Source organism: Paramisgurnus dabryanus, chromosome 14 (assembly GCF_030506205.2).
Source record: "Paramisgurnus dabryanus chromosome 14, PD_genome_1.1, whole genome shotgun sequence".
Classification (NCBI taxonomy): Eukaryota; Metazoa; Chordata; class Actinopteri; order Cypriniformes; family Cobitidae; genus Paramisgurnus; species Paramisgurnus dabryanus.
In genome coordinates, this window is record NC_133350.1 from 2,166,157 (window position 1) to 2,183,251 (window position 17,095).

A 17,095-nucleotide genomic window follows, 5' to 3' on the forward strand; every position below is an offset into this window, starting at 1 on the left:
CCTGTACATTATTACAACGCAAACGTCCTATACATAGTTATTTATTTGAAGTTGTAAATTTAACTTTTTAAACATCGAGTAAATATACATTCATCTTAATTACAATATCAGATCAGAGGACAGACTGCAGCACATGTATTATTAATGACAACTGTGTTCATTCTAAAATCTAAATAAATAATCACGCTTTAAGTACCTTATGTGAATGTAATCATTTGCTGTTTTGTAATTATATTATGTTACACAGTACTGTTTTTGTTACGTACAGTAAAATGTGTTAACAATGTTAATAAAATCTATTTTAAAACAGTTAAGATAACGTTTTAAACGGTTGTTAAACTAACATTTGATTCAGCAATATAAAAACAACACACAATTTCGATTTCACTGTGCTTATAAAAGCCATAGAATAAGTTTTTATTTAGAGAAATAATGCTGACTGCGTTTGCTCTTAATGTCATAAAACTTTATTTACACATCTGTTTCATTACAGAAAGAATGCAGCAGACACATTCACCTTAACGTTTATATAAATTCCTTATCCTGTTCGATTTAAACATTAACATTGCAAATAACATCAGAATTAATTTACATACACATATCCTAAAAATTACTCTTGTGTGACTGATACGCTGTAAACCGGGTGAATTTAGATCATGATTTTGAATGTAAGTCAATGACGCCCTCTGCTGGTTGGGCATAGCAAGATGGCCGCTTGAACTCCGCTATGGCTTCACTTCTTTGTTATGGTAAATGTTTTATGTGCAATCCAGTTATTTATATAGATCAGTGGTTCAAGCACACATGACTTTATGCATGTCAAATCACTATCCAATGTCAGTCTGCTCTCCTGTATGCTTGAGATCTTCATTATGAAGGATGTTTCAGTTGATGGTTCCCAATGACTTTCATAGTAGGAAAAACAAATACTATGGAGGTCAATGAGCACCATTAACATTATTTATCGAAAGAAACTCATTCACTTTATGGTATAGAATATTTTTGGGTGAACTATTACAGCATAATAGACATTCACATATAAAGAGTGCCGCACCTTCAAAAGCGGATGGATTTTATCCACGGGCAGCGCTAGAGGATTCCTCCTCTTCCTCTTCTCTATAGCAGCCTGAGCGTCTGCGATGGCCCATTTCTCAATAGGGTGAGGAAAACTCTTCTGCACGCGCTCCTGACAAAAACACACAGACACAAAATAAGAGACACAGAAAGAGTCGGAGGAGATGAATCATCACAGGATAAAAGTCACAGCATGGGTCTGAGACATGGACGATATGAGCTGACGACACATCAATGAAGACACAAACAAATGCTTGAACATCAGGTGTGTGATGGTGAGGAGATACACCAGCTAAGAGGTCTGTGGTTAAAAACTTCACCAGTAACTAAAACACCTTTTCACCTCAAACCAGTCATCTGTAAGCACGCCAACCAAACGCACAAAAACAAAAAAGTTCAAATGAGTTAGTTAGTGATGTCTATGACTGAGATCATAAAGAAGAGAGATTAAACCGGCTTCATTTACACACACAATAACTCAACATTCAAAGGATTCATTTCAATTATTACAAATGTTATTCAAAGTCTCACGCGTTTCTGTTAGCTACACTTTATCCTTAAAAATCTAAACTGGGTTTTGAACGACCACAATTGTACATTGATTGTAATATAATGTATTTTAAGCCTTATATTAAATATTGTTAGTACACATTTATATTTCTATGATTACAGGATTAAAAGACGATTAACAGCAGAACATTTAAAGAGTCTGCAATCATCAAAACAATCCCACGATGCTCAGTATGATGATGTAACACACGTCTTGCATCACAGACGTGTTGTTGACATCCGCTTACTGTCAAGGTTTAACAGTTAGCTAAACTTACTCAAGTTTCATGTCCTCTCATTTAAATACGACTGAAATAAGCACCTCATTTAAGCTCAGTAGCAAAAACGGTTGGCAAGTTTAATTTATTTCTGTTAACGGTTTTCAAAACTCTTTCATATTTGTATTTTAATAGATGTTCATTTAGTAATAAGCAGATATAGTTTATATATAGAAAGACTGCAAGTTAATATTGCTGTTTATTTATTCCTGTAAAGTGTTAAATTAGTAAACACAAACTGAAATGATTCAAACTTTCTTACGTCCGTTAGCTTTGCTTCCACTGATTAAATCATTCAAAAGCAAATCTAAAAACCCACGTCTTGTTTTGACGTACTACATACAGCGTATATGAAACACACGGTGAAAGGTGATAATGTGCCTGAGCAATAAGATGTAATGATGTGGTTGTCATGCCGACGGCGTTCACCTCCACATCCTGTACGGTCCGCGGCTGAGCCTGACACAGTGTGTTGAGCAGCACCAGGATCAAACCCTCGATGTACTGCAGCGCCTCCTGCTGGGACGAAAGCTTCGGGTGAACCTGACTCAGCACCTGCACAAAAACACACATTAGGACTTTATATTAATCACTTTTATTCTGTACAAACTGTACAACACAACCCTCATAGAAAACCTTCTGCTACAATTTCTCTCTGACTAAGCCGACTGCCTGTCTCACATCACATCTTTCTCTCTATCATCTTATTGTAAACTCAACCAATCAGAATTGAGATTTAGACATCGTGTGTGTGTGTGTTTGATAAGCTGGATCGAACCCCTCTTTAGGGTTAGTTAAGGTTTACAGGTACAAGTGATGGAAGTAAACTGTACTCTGAATCCATAGAGTCTGAATAATGAAGATGACTGTTATGTATTATTGTCTGCTGATCAGACGCTCATCATTTATTCTATAATCATCATCTGAGTGTTTTTATAGTGATGATAACAGTGAAACAAACATCAGAGATTTATTTAAAACACACACATTAAACATCTACACTGTATGCTATGGCACCAGAGGAATTGTGGGTATTCCAGTGAAACCTGCGTGATGACATCATCTTCTTGATGCTTTTATCCAAAGCCACTTATATAAATGAGTAAAGTGATGATGATATATGTACACATAAGAGTGTGCATCTGTTTGGGGAAAATCTGACTTGACACAGCTGTACAGTAAAGAAACAGCGCTGTGACTTCATCCTACACATCATCTTAAACAATACACACTGCTGTACAGTCGATCCATGTGGTGAAGTGTTTGTTTATTGGGTATCTGAGGGTGGATGAACTTCAGAAGGGTGTGGAGACAAACGCTCAATTATAAGAGGAATTTAACCCTGAGACAGCTCAGCTAGTGCAGGCCTGCATAAACTAACACTTAACTTAACTAAATCATCTACATCAACCATGAGAGCTCAGGATGACAACATCTGGTGCTGCTTTTACTTTCTCTTCTGCCTCATCTCAGGCTTCTGCTATTCCACACTTGGATCACATGACTGTCATTTCATTCCCAGCATTCCTGCGGCAGCTCTGTGACACACTCATACTCACCGGGAATATACAGTACTGTGTGTGTGTGTGCACTTGTTGCAATGCTACAGATCATGAAAATATACACATTTAAATCTCTACATGAAGGCCAGAAGAAACTGAGAATAAAATCCATCAGAAGAACTTCAGTAGGCTGAAAAGTAAAAATAATGTCATGATAATAAACTATGAATGAAATCTAATCCTCTTTTTCCCTGAAACACAGCTTCTGGTATCTGTGCACAAAGTAAATCTGCAGGTAGGTTTTTCCAAACATCTTGGAGATGTTATTATAGATTTAGGCTGACTAAGGGTTTCAAAAGCCACAAAATTTCAGATTTGACAATATGGGACCTTTAATATATTAATTCCAAACGGATTGTAAAGAAGCCATGAATGATCAGAGATGTCTGTGTAAATCAGAATGACTCTTTCTTCATTATTATTAGAGTTAATCACAAAAATATTTGGAAATGAATGTTTATATTTCATTCTGAAACATAGTAAAGTAACACAAGATATAAATAAACATCTAAACCACTGATGTCTATATAATTGACTGGATTGAATGTTAACATAACAGCGGGAGGTGATTATAAATCATGAACAAAATTCATCCGGTTTACAGCTTAACAGTCACACAAGATTCATTTTTAGGATATGTGTACGTAAATGAATTATTACTTCTGATGTTATTTGCAATTTTTATGTTTAAATCGGTGAGGATAAGGGATGTGTTGCTGCTGCCTTCTGTTGTAATGACACATGTGTGTAAATGCATAAAAAGTAAACATATGACATTAAGGAGCAGTTCCCCAGAAAGGGTTCGGGTTAATCCAAGACTAGTCATTGGTTATATAGTGATATTTAAGTAGTTTTTATAAACGCACACCTTACATAAAACAATACTGGTGTGCATCTTAAGACAAAACAACAACACTGATATATGTTAAGATGTTGTTCTTAAATGAAGGCAGCTCAAACATGCATTTTAGTCTGGGACTAAGATAAACCCTGTCCGGGAAACCACCGCGCTCAGCGTTATTTCTCTGTAAAGAAGACTGTGTTCAATATACAGGACATCTCATCTTTTATGGCTTTTTACAAGCATGCAAGTTTCCATTTATATTTGGGCATTGTTTTATATTCTAGAATCAAACATTAGTTTAAAACGTTCAAAATACATGCCATTAACATTATATTAAAAGCACTTTACTGTACAAACAAAAACAATATCCTATAACATAACTGCAAAACCAGCAAATTATTGTACAAGATGAATTCAGCTGCATGCACATATCAGTACTTAAAGCATACATTTGACTTTAGCATACTACAAGCATACATAAGCACATGATGTGTCATTAATAATGTGCTCTGTCTGCTGATCTGATATGTTTGTGACTGTAATGAAGATGAATGTAACTAAACTTACTCACCGTTTAATGAGGAAAACATACAACTTTAAATAAATAACTGTACATTCTTAGGACATTTGTGTTGTATGAATGTACAGAAAGACTTCAGATATAAATGGAGAGACTGGTAAAGTAGTGTTAACCACTTAAATTCAGGCAAGGTGATATTAAGTTAATGAAATGTTTGGGCATACCAATATGGTGGCGCAGTGGCTTCAATATTGTGACATCATTTATATCCAGATCAGTGGGTTAAACACACTTTTGCAGTACTATTACGGTACATTCACACGGGGCGTAAGCGTTAATGCTTCCCATTCACTTTTAATGGGTGACATCATATGTTGCCGAACTGAATTGTGGATCTGTCGGTGCCGCGTCAGTGCCATTCCTCGCTGGAGAAGTTGAACATTTCTTAAGTTTTCAAGCGGCAACACATGCATCAGATCACCTTATGCAAATAACCTAGTAGGCAGAGCCAGCCAATTACGTTTATGGAAGACTGGAGCATGTGTTGTGACCACTGTGCTTCAGACAAGCCTTTCGTCAAGCATTAACGCTATCGCCCTCTGTGTGACTGTACCGTTGGTCATGCAGTTCTGTATATTGGCCATCATCAGCCTCGCTGCTATTAGATATCACAATCAGACATTACTAACCCAAATCAACTACTAATCATGTAAATATACTAGTATTATATTAAGCATCAACCCACATCACTACAAATAAAAATCACAATAAATCTTATTTAGTCTGACATATTTAATATTCACATAAATTAAAAACAAGCTTGTAGGAAATATAACTGAGGAGTGTTTTGTTTTTAGATGAAGATTATCCATCACATGTGAATCCACAGCTGTCTGAACTAAAGTCTATAAGCTGAATAGTCTCTACTTGATTCATAACTAAGGTGTTGAATGTATTAGTATAATACTGTTTATTAATATATCACATGACATACAGTCTACAAACTCTCAAACTCTACATTGACAAAATTACTGACCAATAGCATTCATCTCAAAATGGTCAAATCTTATCAAGAAGTATAAACTTCACTTCAATGAGTTTGTTGAAGAAAACCAATCTACCACAAATCACTAACAACAGTGATTGACGTTCCACATCAGCATTTATATGCTTCACTCATTTAAAGGGGACATTTCACAAGACTTTTTTAAGATGTCAAATAAATCTTTGGTGTGTGGAGATAATTTATTATAACATGTTTAAATTGCCAAGTTGTAGGTGTGAGCAAAAATGTTTACAAATACAATTGCTGTTTATGTGTGTGTCCTTTAATATGCAAATGAGCTGATCTCTGTACTAAATAGCCGTGCTGTGGTTGGATAGTTCAGATTAAGGGGTGGTATTATTATAATAAGATCCCCTTCTGACATCACAAGGGAGAGAAATTTCAATGAGCTATTTTTCCACATGCTTGCAGAGAATGGTTTACCAAATCTAAGTTAATGGGTTGATCTTTATCACATCTTCTAGGTTGATAGAAGCACTGGAGACCCAATTATAGCACTTAAACATGAAAAAAGTCAGAATTTCATGATATGCCCCCTTTAAATGAATAAGATCTAAATATATTGTCTAGGTGTGGAGCTCAGCAGGTATTGTGAGACCCGACCAGGATGCTACTTGACAAACAGTGAGAGTCTGATCAGTTATCAGACAACGAATTCTGTACTTCCTGCTGTTGCTATGGATTCAATGTCAGAAGAAACACTGTCATCTTCAGCACACACACACACACACACACACACACACACACACACACACATGCAAGCTCACACACAAACACGCAGTCTGTATAAACTGAAACTGCATTCAGCATGCTGCCATTTTGGATCAGCACAGCCCAGCAGCTTGATTCTGATTTGCATCATGAAAATGAAAAACTGTGATGACAAATCTGAATCTCCAATTGATAATCTCTCCCGATTAATCTGCATCACATGAGCACAAATATGACAACAAGGTCCTCATGGTTTACCTGCTAGAAACCAGTTTATCAGCACTGGTCAGTCAACTATCAGAAGAGTTCATGAACCATCAAGCACTTTCAAAAATCTACAGAGATCTTATTCATGAATTAAGAGCCCAGAAGGAAGACATGTGAATAGCAGGTGTGACCCACATGATGATGTTTTTACCTTGTTGAGCGAGGGCACCAGAAGTCCTCTCCACTTGGGCGCGTTCTCCTCACTGTAGAAGTCGTACTGGAAGGGCGCAGCCTGCATGACTGTGGGTCTCACATTCACCTGAGCTGCTCAAAACATCCAGTCAGAGAGAGCGAGAGAGCACACCTGCTGCCTACAGTGACCATCGCATCCTCACCCAAACCTCCGACACGAGATCATCACAAACACCACACAAGAGCTGTGGGCCAGATGGAGAGCAGTGATGATGATCAACAGTGGTGGGGATGAAGATTATGGACAGCAGAGATGAAGGTGATGTAGACGATGGACCGAGGGGATGAAGATTATGGACAGGGGTGTTGATGAAGAGGATCTCAGGTTCGTCAGTCGTTCCTTGGCATGCGTTATTGGTCTGATACTGACGCGATATCGATAAGTCTGATCAGGATGTCATGTATAGAGAGAAACGTGTGTTTATATGTTATAACTCTCTCCTAATCAGCGCATGCGCATCATCTCCGCGTTCAGGTGGATGCTCGCGCTCCTCGGCATCAGTTATTGATGAGCTATCGATCAGATTGATCGGATTCAGGCTGCGGGACTCCAGGCCGGGACTCGCTCGAAGAAAGGCTGTTCTGTTGTCTCTCGGTGTTTTAATGCTGATATTTAATCTGATGAGGGCGTTTAATCAGATGTCTGATCAGATGTCAGTGTTTTATTGATCCGCGTTCATTCGGGCGGTTCGTGAACATGCGCAATAAAACGCCTCCAAAAACTGTCTAAAACTGGGTCCCGCGGGGCTCGTGCCGCTCCACATCCACAAAAACAAACACACGGACATCAAGTGACGCACAAAAGTAAAAACTTTGAGAAAACTGAAGATGTGAAAGAAAGAGCCTGTCCGCTGTTTGAAAGAGACGAAGCAAAAACACTGAGCGTGTGATGACGCAATGACGTACGACGGCGCAGACCAAACTAATAGATCGCAAAAAAAAAAAACGAATAGATCGCAAACAAACTGTTCACAAACAATAAAATGTATTTTATTTAAGTTTATTATTATCTATCATTTATGAGGACAAAAGCAGAGCGAAAAATACAAAAATGCATTCAATCTAAATAAAATGTAATTCAAAAAGAACAAATGTATTGGCTTCCATGTTTAATGCTTAACACATTTAAGGAAAAACTATAACATTTTCTCATGTTTAAAACTGATGAAATGATTGATTTCATAATCAAATAATTTAAATTAAATATTGGCTTAAATTTAACATCACTCCCAATAAACATTGACGCAACGACGTCCAGCTGTGGGGGACAAAACTAAAAGATCACAGAGATACCGATTACACGTCACGTCCATCACGCATCAAACATCTGAGTGGCTGTGATATGAATAAACATGGGATGTGTTCGTCACCTAAATCAGTGTAAAAATACAAACACGTAGAAAACACTCAGTTAAATAACACATGATGATAAATCTCTTTAGCATGGACAAATGCCAAAGTCCGCGCACTGTCATAGTGACCCGGCAGACATGTGGGCGAACTCCAATTTACAGTTATCCTCCCTATGCCCTATTCTCGTCGAAGATCAAAGCTCTGGCTGTGTAAACTCTGCAGGGAGTAGCGCAGTTGTGTCTCATTGTGTGGCCGATTTAAATACACTTGGCGAATGAAGCCATGAAAAAACTATTTTATTTTCTCTTTATCTGGAGAGACTTTTCGGTAGTGAAGTGTCCTTTAAGGGCGTAAAAACGCTGTTTGGAATTCCTCAATGCAGCGGCAAACGGCGCGCGGTAGTGACGTCAGCGCGCTGACATATTTGCGCGACTGGCGGGAATCTGCTGCATCGTAGTGTCAACAACTCCGTAGTTTATTTCTTTTTATAGAGATTTGTTTTGATTGATTTTCCCCCATAGGTCTGGATTGCTTTAAGTAAGCCAATATCTGAATTTATTATTCCAGTTTGGGGATCAAATTAACGTCAGGAAAAGAGATTAGTTCAATATTAATGATACATTATGATTATTATGAACATTTATAATATATTCTATTATTTGCATTAAGTTTTGAGTATTAAAATGATTGTCATCTCTGTTCATATAGAGTATGTGTGTTGTGTTTTTATACAGGAGGAGATATGCAGGCGTTTTTAAAAGGTGCTTCATCACAGAGTGTTAAAGCTCAAAAACCATCATCTTCATCAGGTGGAGAGAAGAAACAGAGAGCTGTGCCCTGGGTGGAGAAATAGTGAGACATAGTTGTGTTATAATCATGAGATGATTTATTTATTTTTTCTTATGTGTTCTTTACTAAGTTAAGCTTTCATAAGAAATATATGTTAACTAATAGACATGTTTGGTCATACTAACACATACTAACTCATAATCTGGTGATGTTTTTGATCTACAGTAGACCCAAGTGTGTGGATGAAGTTGCCTTTCAAGAGGAGGTGGTGGCAGTACTGAAGAAATCTCTAGAGGGCGCTGACGTGAGTGATCTCTCACTGTGATGCAACACTACATCTCTCTTCTTCAATGGTTTTTCAAGTTGCTGAAGAAACTAAAACTGTATTTATGTAGTCATAGATGAATAATAAGAGCTCTGTGGTAATGACATATCATGAGCCTCAAACACGATTGTTTTCTCCTTCTTATGTAAACCTTGTGGATGCAAAAGACCGCTGGAAATCTCAACATAGTTGTACAATTATTTGTCCTGGACTTCTACTTTCAAACCTAGGGATTAATTGAGTTATTAACAAAACCAGTAGTCATCGAATGCAGAGGTAATCATGCAATGTAATAAGAGTTTAAACATTCATATACCGGTAGTCTTACAAATACAACCGTCCCTTTGAGAGCAACCATAATACTGACGTGGGTTGGGATGAAATTGAGTTTGACACCCCTGATGTAACATTCAGATCACATTTCTTGGTTTGCAGCTTCCCAACCTGCTGTTTTATGGCCCTCCTGGAACCGGAAAGACCTCCACGATCCTCGCCGCTGCAAGAGAACTCTATGGGTAAAAGCTTTGAATTCTGGACCTGTTTAAATCTCTTCCCACCCAGCATCCTGATTAATTCTCCTTTTCTGTGTGTAGACCCGAGCTGTACCGACAAAGAGTTCTGGAGCTTAATGCGTCTGATGAGCGAGGCATTCAGGTGGTGCGTGAGAAGGTGAAAAACTTTGCCCAGCTGACGGTGGCGGGCACGAGGCCAGAGTGAGTAACTGACCCTTGCGTGTTTAGTATGTGTTTATAGACTCATAGACTGATGCTGTGTTTTTAAGTGCGAGTGTTTTTTTTCTCTTTCTTAATCCCAGTGGAAAGTCTTGTCCACCATTTAAAATAATCATCCTTGATGAGGCGGATTCGATGACTTCTGCTGCTCAGGCGGCTCTCAGACGCACCATGGAGAAAGAGTCTCGGACCACACGATTCTGCCTCATCTGTAACTACGTCAGCAGGTCGGTGCGGTCTCTTCATATACACGGCGAAGCAAACAAAAGAGATGAAAACATGAACATGAGCTTCTTCCACTGACTCGCTCTCTCATTTCAGAATCATTGAGCCGTTGACTTCAAGATGCTCCAAGTTTCGCTTTAAACCTTTGGCCGATAACATTCAACGGGAACGTCTGCTAGAGATCTGTGAAAAAGAAAATCTCAAGTACAGCAAAGAGGTAAATGCCACACCAGACACCCATATTTATTAATAAATTATAAATCATGTCTGTGAAGCTGACTTTTCTCTGAATAATCTGATGCTTTTCTTTGTGTCCATGATGTTCCAAATGAGATGAAGTACATTTTATTTCCGAAGTACTTTTTACTGTAGATTTACTGTAATAGTAATTAATTGAAGGTAATGATAATAGTGAAAAGTGTTGAAGAGGTTTGTTGTCGTGTCTTCTGAAGGGAATTGAAGCTCTGGTGCACGTATCAGAAGGTGATCTCAGGAAAGCCATCACATATCTCCAAAGTGCTGCGAGACTCAACTCTGAGCGGGAAATTACTGAAAAAATCATCATCGAGATCGCAGGGGTGAGTGTGGACTGGAGACTTGTTCAAGACTAGCACTGTTTGAGCAAAGAGTTCCTAAAACTAGTTTTTCTTTTCAAGGTGGTTCCGCCTAAAGTGATTGAAAACGTATTGCAGATCTGTTACAAAGGCCATTTTGAAAAGCTGGAGCTTGCAGTAAAGGTGAGAATAAATCCTCCTGTGATCTCTCCATTAATAATAACATGTTTTATTAGAACTAATGTTGAATTCCTGTGATTTAGTTACAGAGTTAAACTGCACACAGTTATCCACAACCATCATACAAGTGTTATTAAAAAAGTCCTACAGTAGTTTTGTGCGGGAAAATCTACGTGTAAAGCATTATGTACTTCTGTGTGATGGTCTGAATCTAAACCAGGTCTTTATTTGTACAGGATTTAATTGATCAGGGTTACGCTGGAACAAATATTCTTAACCAGTTACATGAAGTCATCATCGAAGAGAAGCTGAATGATAAGCAGAAATCTGTGATCACAGAGAAAATGGCTGTAAGTAAACCAGTATGGACACACATGGTGTAGTATTAATGTCTTGTATAGAGTATGTTTACATTAGAGGGGTTTTATTACTAATGGATGTTTGTGTGTTTCAGGAGGTGGATAAATGTCTGACTGATGGTGCAGATGAGTATCTACAGTTACTGAGTCTCTGCTCGGTTATTATGCAGCAGGCCGTACAGAACACATAAACTCTTGACCAATCAGCATCTCTGTTTCATAACACCTGAACTCTTGACCAATCAGCATCACCTCTGGGTTCATCATCACTGTTGTTGCTCTGTTTAATGTATGGCTGCCCTTGTTGTGCCCAGTTTTTTCTACTCTTCGAGTTTGTAATAAAAACGTTATTTTCAACAATGTTTCTTAAAGGTTATATATTTAAACAGACACTACACCAAATGGGTAAACTTTTCTCTAATGTTACAGTAACTTGAACTAGGATTAACATGTACTCTTGTTGTTAACCATTTTAAAACTTTAAACTGAGAACACACAGTGCATTATAATGCCAATACAACATTTTTCAACAGAAAATTGATTTATTTACATTTAATTTAGGGTTAGGCTAAATCTGAATAAATACAGTCACTTAAAATAATAACAATAATATGCAACATTTCTAATGTTTATGGCAGTATATTTGAGCTATTTCAAGCCTCCTTAGACATCAGAATAATTCAAAAACTCTTTTGAATAGTACTAGAGTATATAATATATTTCTGAAATGAAATGAAAGAGACAATTATTAACAGACTCTTTTTTTATTATTTGTTACAAAGTTCTATCCATTTCCACACACAAGACTAGTGTATAGGGTTATAGTGTATAGTTTCTTTTTTAAATGAGTTTTTGTATAATTCTTTTCAATAAATGCCTTATTGCGGCCTCACTCAAAAATGCATTGTGGTGTGCGAAATCATATTAAATAGTTAACAAATATAATAAAGAAGTATACTATGGGCTAATAGAGTGCCGCAAGGATGATGTATTTTTGTAGGCCAACCAGGACGTTAGTGGGCCACTGGTTTCCTCGTCAAAAAGCCCATTCATTATACCATAGACTTTTTGGATTATCACAAAAAAGAATCTGTGCTTAACAAAAGTTATGACACTGACATGTTTTGTCCAACACGATTATCTTCACAGATAAACAAAATTTTCAAGTCTCGCTTCTGGGTGGTTTTGCTAACAAAAATCCATCATCCCTGTGATGCTTTATTCACTGCAGTCTATAGTCGGTTTATTTAAATGAAAAGTTTAGCAGCAAACCTAATTCAGATGAGTTTATGTGTTGAGTGTTTCTCAAGGTCTGTTCCTGGATCGTGTGTTGATGAGTCCCAACACTGAGAAAGCACTCGCTGCTGCTGTAACTATACTCATCGCTCCTATAGCTCGGGATGCCTGTGTGGAGACGCACACACACAATATCACACATATGATCTCATATTAACACATATTAAGACCAGAGGAGGATATAGACTGACCTGTTCAGAGACGCCCTCCCCGTAACGAAGCAAAGTCACAAAGTGTTCACAGTTGCTGCCCAACAGGTCATATGACACTTCTTGTCCAATGAGATGCTGAGCTTGCTGTATGATTTCACAGACAGGTAAAGGTGTATGATTGTCATCATATTTATTGTTGATCCTGTATGAATCTCCTCCCACCACCTCCTTCAAGAGCTGCATGCGGACCACCGCCTTACGACTGAAGACGGACTTCACGCTGGACACGGCTGTGGCTTGACTCTCATCTGACAGCAGGAAAACACACAGCGATGACGAATGATGTACAGACAACGCGTGTAATATCTTTGTGTGAGGTGTTATACTGACCCACAGGTGTGAGGTTGATTATATAACCATCACCCAGGTAAAGAGCCCAGTGCTGATAGGCTGGTCTGAAGATCTCAATGAGGTCACCGGGTTGAGGTTCCTCATTGGATTGATAATGTTCAGGTTCACTTGAGGCCATCTGATACAAACAGAAAAATTCAAGGAAAATTTAATATAATCATAATAAATGGAAGCAGAGTGAATAAACAGCACAGAAGATAAAAGGACAATAACACAACACATCCCATTTACAAGATTCAAAATATCTAAGTTCATAGGTCAACATTCATTTGATTTATTATAAACACAGCTGCATTCTGGGGCCCGTTCTTCGTACGTCGCTAACTCAGTTAGCTGAATTTGATTGTTGATGATTTGGCATGATCTTGGATTATTTGGTTCTTCGAAGCTCATTCTAAACTTGGTGTCATAGCAACAGGTCCCTAAGCTCAAACCTGCTCGGGAGCAGGCTTATTTCATGTAAACAAGATTAGTTTGTACCTTTTTAAGCGAATGTGATACGGAAAGTCTGACGCAGTCGCGTATTCTTCATTATACGAGCGCAATCTGCGTAAGATGCATGATTAATATAAAGAGCTTTTCAAATTCAACACGTAATAAAAAAAGAATATATTAATTAAATCTTTTAGCGATGTTATTTAAAAAATATATAATATAACAAATATATTTTCCTGTACTTGTGCGACTTGTTTAACAGGTGTTTTATTATTATTCTTAAACGAATGACATGCTGATCACATTCATTTTAAATTTGTTTGAATTTTCCTTAATATAAACAGCAATTAATCATACCCAGCACTTATAGATGTTATGTACAATAAAGACTATTACTCAGTGTGAAATAATTTTCATTTGAATAAACTAATCTCCTATTTTAGTTGTGTCATTAGATTGTCAAGTAGCTTACAATGTCATGCATAAAAAGGGTTTTCGTTTAGTAATTTCTATCTGTTCTATCTTTAAAACGTTGTCTACAAATATGTTACCCTGTCCCTGTTCTGTGACAAAAATGACCAAAATAACCAATATACGTTTTTTGCAAATATTTTCACATATCTTTATCTTCTTTACTACACTTTTCTGTGCAGACTCAGCAGATGCAGGACTTTCAGTTAACGTGGAATACTGCTAATATAGTCAGAAATCAGTTAAGAATAATGCAATTGAAAACACTATCTTATAATACACTACAATTAAAATTGTATTTATCAGGAATTAAATTGTTGCATTGGCTGTCGGTTTAAGAAAGAGCAACTGCTCCAGAGATTATCTGTACAATCAGACAGTTTAGAGACATCACTCCTGCCAGCACATCACATGAAGATGGAGGGCCACCACCTGTGTTTTTTTATTCTGCTTTTTAAGTTGCTGTTACAAACAGACAAAATAGCATTTAACTGTTTTTAAAAGAGACTTAAAGTACTTTAGGAGCATCAAATTTTAATTACAATCATTAATTTCAATCTTTGACAAGCATAGTAAAGATATCAAGATTATATTTTTACAGAAAATTTTGAATTATTTATGGTGATTTATGTACTAAAGTAGCTTTAACTGGGTTTTTAAATTTAGTCACATAAAAAGTTCACAACCTTCCATCAATAGCTCTCAGACTGCAGGGGTTAAAAATGGGCGTGTTCTTGGCCATTGTAACAACTGGCCAATCACAGCGTGGCTGATCAGTGTTTCTACTATCGATATGTATTGACTTTTCTTGCAGTGCACAAACGCGCAGTGATCTCAGATAATTCAATCCTGCCATAATAATCATCAACAGCAGTGGTGTTCAAAGAACCAAATAAGCGAGATTATAATTAGCCAGATCTAAACTTCTCGGATGTCTCATTTGATCTCGGATGTATTAAGCGACGTACGAAGAACGGGCCCCTGCTCCTTCACAATCATTTATAAATATGTATAATTCAATCATTTGATAAATAAGATCATTAACTTACATTACTAGTTCTTTGAGGTTGGTTATCCATCATCCCACAACATAATTCTGCACATTCTGAAGGAAGAATCCACAGCTGTTTTGAATCATTATATTATTCACTCGTCTTTACTTAAACCTAAACTGTGTTTGTTTATTAGATTCACTTGTGTTTGTTAGATACACTGGAATAAGTTTAACTTTAGAACCACAATGAAATGAAGAACACTGGTGAAAATAAAGATACTTTTTTGTATTTTAAATATATATTTACTTTTCAATACTACATTACAAATATACTAACAAAGAAGTGTACCATCTTTAAATATATTAAAAGTATTCATATTTGTACTTATTTCTACAATTAAACTTTTAACATACTTAATAATTACAATTTAGTATATTTTCAAAAAGTATACTTTTTTCTTTGCAATTGTTAAAGTATACTGATTATAACTATTTTTAAATATATTTTAGGCATATTTTACCTCTATGCTTATAAAGTTATCATTATAACAATGCATTGAAGACATATTCCTAAAATACATTATTTAGCATCCTTTAGAAAAGTATATGTGGTGTACAAATTTATTTATATTCTTTTTATAGAGAAATAACGCATATCGTATTTCAAAATTAAATATACTTAGCATACAATTTTTTCACTAGGGAATAGGACTATATTTATGTTAGTAAATTGAAAAAGGAAAGGAATGTTGGAGTAACACAGGAGAATAACACACAAACACAAACACACACACACACACACACACACACACACACACACACACACACACACACACACACACACACACACACACACACACACAATGAACAGGCTTTTTAAACGCTTTCACAATAGCCTGGAAAAAAAGAGAAACAACTGGAAAAAACAACTGCATAATAAGTTTAACCACTAGTTAACTGGTATATAATATTCAATGGAAATCTGTAATTGCACAAATGTGTCAAACAAAAACATTTTGTTATTAACAGTTAAGTTTGAATCATTACAAAGTTAAATTATCTTTCATGTAACTTTATATATCTCTCTCTCTCAGTGAATCCTTGTCTTTTCGAGAAACGAAACATATTTTTAAAGCCTTAAACAATACTTACTTATAAGCAGATGTCATGATGACTTTTAAACCTCCATTAGACGCTTGTTTGATTGAAATGAAATAAGTGTGATATTTGTCCTGTGTAGCCTAATAATGAGAGTTGAGAGAAACTCACTGAAGAACTACAGCTGATGATGAGAATGACGTCACTGACCTCAATGTGACTGCACGCGCATCATGAAACAAACACCCATTCAAACAACAGCGTTTTACTCTTGTTTGTGTCCTAATCTTGCTCATTAACTTGACATTGTTTACTGCGAATATTTTTGATATTTGTTAGGTTCCTCATTTATACAGTATGTCGCTTTTTATTTAAAAGTGTAATTTGGAAATGGAGACAGAATAGCTTTATGTCCAGCAGGTGTCAGCAGCGGACAGTGCGCATGTCCAGACTCTCTCCTTTAACACTGAAGACATGAAAATGATTGTCCCGCTTTGTAGACAGGAATTTATAAGACTATGAGGAAAATAGCTTGTTTAAAATGTGAAATGCTATAACAGCCCAACGGTTTTGTGTATTCCACACTTTGTTCCTGCCCGAAAAACAGAAGCGCTCATTCACTCTCGCGAGGTTATCTCTTCTCGCGATTGTTTCTTTGC

The 17,095-nt window shown here is 36.7% G+C and overlaps 3 protein-coding genes across 6 annotated transcripts in view; 1 reads left to right on the forward strand and 2 right to left on the reverse strand.

Annotated features, from left to right (window-relative positions):
- Positions 1 to 7,158, reverse strand: part of sos1 (son of sevenless homolog 1 (Drosophila)) — a 25,336-nt gene extending 18,178 nt beyond the window's left edge. For both annotated transcript variants that reach the window (XM_065259309.2, XM_065259307.2), the window contains exons 1-3: positions 7,023 to 7,158; positions 2,331 to 2,456; positions 1,055 to 1,186 (exon numbers count right to left, since the gene is read on the reverse strand). In XM_065259309.2, the coding sequence (XP_065115381.1) occupies positions 1,055 to 1,186; positions 2,331 to 2,456; positions 7,023 to 7,109 (345 nt within the window). In that variant the 5' untranslated portion in view covers positions 7,110 to 7,158. The remainder of the gene's footprint in view (positions 1 to 1,054; positions 1,187 to 2,330; positions 2,457 to 7,022) is intronic.
- A 92-nt stretch (positions 7,159 to 7,250) lies between these two features.
- On the forward strand, positions 7,251 to 11,920 carry rfc4 (replication factor C (activator 1) 4). Of its 2 annotated transcripts, none has more exons than XM_065259311.2 (11): positions 7,251 to 7,388; positions 9,151 to 9,268; positions 9,431 to 9,509; positions 9,966 to 10,045; positions 10,124 to 10,243; positions 10,345 to 10,488; positions 10,583 to 10,703; positions 10,939 to 11,064; positions 11,143 to 11,223; positions 11,457 to 11,570; positions 11,675 to 11,920. In XM_065259311.2, exons 1-11 carry the CDS (start codon positions 7,373 to 7,375, stop codon positions 11,768 to 11,770), a joined length of 1,095 nt encoding a protein of 364 aa, XP_065115383.1. In that variant the 5' UTR covers positions 7,251 to 7,372; the 3' UTR covers positions 11,771 to 11,920. The 2 variants fall into 2 exon arrangements, with proteins under 2 accessions (XP_065115383.1, XP_065115384.1); XM_065259312.2 differs by lacking the exon at positions 7,251 to 7,388 and adding an exon at positions 8,817 to 8,953.
- A 228-nt stretch (positions 11,921 to 12,148) lies between these two features.
- On the reverse strand, positions 12,149 to 16,653 carry plaat1 (phospholipase A and acyltransferase 1). Of its 2 annotated transcripts, none has more exons than XM_065259314.2 (5): positions 16,491 to 16,653; positions 15,394 to 15,468; positions 13,418 to 13,556; positions 13,067 to 13,335; positions 12,149 to 12,983 (listed from the first exon to the last, which is right to left on the reverse strand). In XM_065259314.2, the coding sequence occupies exons 2-5, from the start codon at positions 15,424 to 15,426 to the stop codon at positions 12,885 to 12,887; spliced, it is 540 nt and encodes a 179-aa protein (XP_065115386.1). In that variant the 5' UTR covers positions 15,427 to 15,468; positions 16,491 to 16,653; the 3' UTR covers positions 12,149 to 12,884. The 2 variants fall into 2 exon arrangements, with proteins under 2 accessions (XP_065115386.1, XP_065115385.1); XM_065259313.2 differs by having other exon boundaries at positions 15,394 to 15,449; positions 16,491 to 16,648.
- Positions 16,654 to 17,095: the final 442 nt, after the last annotated feature.